At 39.7% G+C, this 3,268-nt stretch overlaps 1 protein-coding gene across 1 annotated transcript; it reads left to right on the top strand.

The window, feature by feature from the left end:
• The first annotated feature begins 314 nt into the window (after positions 1–314).
• Positions 315–994, top strand: LOC100674058 (oligosaccharyltransferase complex subunit OSTC-like). The gene has a single exon (XM_064289173.1). It carries the CDS (start codon positions 315–317, stop codon positions 774–776), a length of 462 nt encoding a protein of 153 aa, XP_064145243.1. The 3' UTR covers positions 777–994.
• The last annotated feature ends 2,274 nt before the right edge of the window (positions 995–3,268 follow it).

The following is a 3,268-nucleotide window of genomic DNA, read 5'->3' on the forward strand; positions in this document are numbered from 1 at the left end:
TGAGATGGATTGACACAGTGGCTGCAACAATGGGCGAAAGCATAACAATTGTGAGGATGGCACAGGACTAGGCAGTGTTTCATTCTGTTGTACATAGGGTCGCTATGAGTTGGAACCAATTTGATGGCACTTAACAGTAGCAACATTTTGGAAAAAGAAGTTCTGTGTGCCTAATTTTTCTATTACGTATTTATTGTATAAAACACTATAACAGTCATGGAATACCCAACAAATAAATTCCTAAATATTTAAAATTAATCAAAAGATTTCTGGCCTGGGATTTGAGGCTGAGTGCTGCCCGTGCCACCACTAACATGGAGACTTTGTACCGAGTCCCGTTCTTAGTGCTGGAATGCCCCAACCTGAAGCTAAAGAAGCCACCCTGGGTGCACATGCCATCGGCCATAAAGGTGTATGCTCTGGTGGTAGTATCTTACTTCCTCATCACCGGAAGAATAATTTACGATGTTATTGTGGAACCTCCAAGCGTTGGCTCTATGACTGATGAACATGGGCATCAGAGGCCAGTAGCTTTCTTGGCCTACAGAGTAAATGGACAATACATTATGGAAGGATTCCCATCCAGCTTCCTGTTTACAATGGGAAGTTTAGGTTTCATAACCCTGGACCAATCCAATGTACCAAACATTCCAAAACTCGATAGATTTCTTCTTCTATTCATTGGATTCGTCTATGTCCTATTGAGTTTTTCTATGGCTAGAGTATTCATGAGAATGAAACTGCTGGACTATCTGATGGGTTACAGTACCCTTTGAGAAGAAATCAGTGGATACTGGATTTGCTCCTGTTGAGGAATTTTAAAGGCTGTACCAATCCTTGACTATGAAATGTGGAAAAGGATGAAAAGTAGCAGAGAAAGAAGAATCTAGTGAAAACATAGGAAGCTCATGAAAGCTTGGATTAGAATTTCTTCTTGGTACTATCAAAAAGACAAGTTTATCACACTATTTTTTTTCCTGCTGACCTGGACCGATGTACCAACGATGTTAAGTGGCATTTTCTTCTTAGTTTTTCATTTCTAAAAGAAAATATACTCCATTTCTACAACTCTAATTTTGAATAAAGTGATTATTTTTTTACAGTTCCTTTACATTTATTGGAGATGCCATTTCTGATTTTCAAACATTTAGTGTTAAATCAGGAAGCAAGATTCTATAAGCTGAGAACTCTGGACAACCAATCAGCTTTACACATGGTGCTTCACCTTTAAATAGTGTGCAATAGTACGTTATTTCAGATATGTATGCAAGACTGTTTCCTGAACAATAAGATGTATGAAAGGAACAGAAATAATTAATTTTTCTAATTAAAAAAAAAAAAAAGATTTCCGTGTGGTTTTATAGACTCCCATTCCTCGATCACACTTAGATCCATGTAACATACTCCTTGATAGGATAAAGTAGGTATTGAATATACCTTAGTACGCTAACACCATCAGCTAATTACATATAAGAAATAAAACAACACATTTCATTTTTATGAAGTTCATTTTCTGTCATAATTACTAATAATATAAAACAGGCTGTAAACATAGGTGGCATGAATGAAAAGAATTCCAGCTCTAAAGGAAAGCACATATATGCCAGTCCTATATATGTCTTTCTCTCTCTCTCTATATATATATGTATGCATCTAGGGGCCCTGGTGGTACAGTGGTTAAGAGCTCAGCTGTTAACCAAAAGGTCAGCAGTTCAAATACATCGTCCTCTCCTTGGAAATCCTATAGGGCAATTCTACTCTGTCATACAGGGTTGCTATGAGTTGGAATTGACTCAACAGCAATGGTTTGGTATACACACACACACACACACACACACACACACACACACACACACACCTGTAGAGCTGATCAAAACCGATGCAGCTCCAGAAGTGCTTACTCATCTGTGTCGAGAAATCTGGAAGACAGCTACCTGGCCAACCAACTGGAGGAGATCCATATTTACGCCTATTCCCAAGAAAGGTGATCCAATTGAATGTAGAAATTATTGAACAATATCATTAATATCACATGCAATCCAATTTTTGCTGAAGATCGTTCAAAAGCGGCTGCAGCAGTGTATCGACAGGGAACTGCCAGAATTTCAAGTCAGATTTAGAAGAGGGCGTGGAACCAGGGATATCATTGCTGAAGACAGACGACTCCTGGCTGAAAGCAGAGAAAAGCAAAAAGATGTTTACCTGTGTTTTATTGACTATGCTAAGGCATTCAACTGCGTGGATCATAACAAATTATGAACAACATTGCAAAGAATGGGAATTCAGGAACACTTATTTGTGCTCATGAGGAATCAGTACATGGATCAAGAGGCAGTTGTTCAAACAGAACAAGGGGGTGCTGCACAGTTTAAAGTCAGTGTGATGAACAAATAATCCGAGAAGCTGGAATATATGAAAAAGAACAGGGCATCAGGATTGGAGGAAGACTCATTAACAACCTATATTATGCAGATGACACAACCTTGCTTGCTGAAAGTGAAGAGGACTTGAAGCACTTCCTGGTGAAGATCAAAGACCACGGCCTTCAGTATAGATTACACCTCAACAAAACAAAAATCCCCACAACTGGACCAAGAAGCAATATCATGATAAACGGAGAAAAGATTGAGGTTGTCAAGGATTTAATTTAACTTGGATCCGCAATCAACACCCATGAAAGCTGCAGTCAAGAAATCAAATGATGCATTGCATTGGGAAAATCTCCTGCAAAAAGATCTCTTTAAAGTGTTGAAAAGCAAAGACATCACCTGTGGACTAAGGTGCGCCTGACCCAAGCCATGGTGCTTTCTGTGGCCTCATGTGCACACGAAAGCTGGACAATGAACAAGGAAGACCAAAGAAGAATTTGAATTGTGATGCTGGTGAATAATATTGAATATACCATGGACTGCCAAAAGAATGATCAAATCTGTCTTGGAAGAGGTACAACGAGGATGCTCCTTAGAAGCAAGGATAGCGAGATTACGTCCCACATTACTTGGTACATGTTATCAGGAGAGATCACTCCCTGGAGAAGGACATCATGCTTGGTAAAGTAGAGCGTCAGTGAAAAAGGGGAAGACCCTCAATGAGATGGACTGACACAGTGGCTGCAACAATGGGCTCAAGCATAACAACAATTGTGAGGATGGTACAGGACCAGGCAGTATTTCGTTCTGTTGTGCGTAGGGTTGCTACGAGTTGGAACCGACTTGATGGCACCTAACAACAACAACAGAGCTGATCAGGCATGAAAAAAAGCCCTAGA

Source organism: Loxodonta africana, chromosome 7 (genome assembly GCF_030014295.1).
Source record: "Loxodonta africana isolate mLoxAfr1 chromosome 7, mLoxAfr1.hap2, whole genome shotgun sequence".
NCBI lineage: Eukaryota > Metazoa > Chordata > Mammalia > Proboscidea > Elephantidae > Loxodonta > Loxodonta africana.

Bases quoted from the DNA above. Each gene is read 5' to 3' on its own strand.
- LOC100674058 (XM_064289173.1), top strand. From the start codon at position 315: ATGGAGACTTTGTACCGAGTCCCGTTCTTAGTGCTGGAATGCCCCAAC.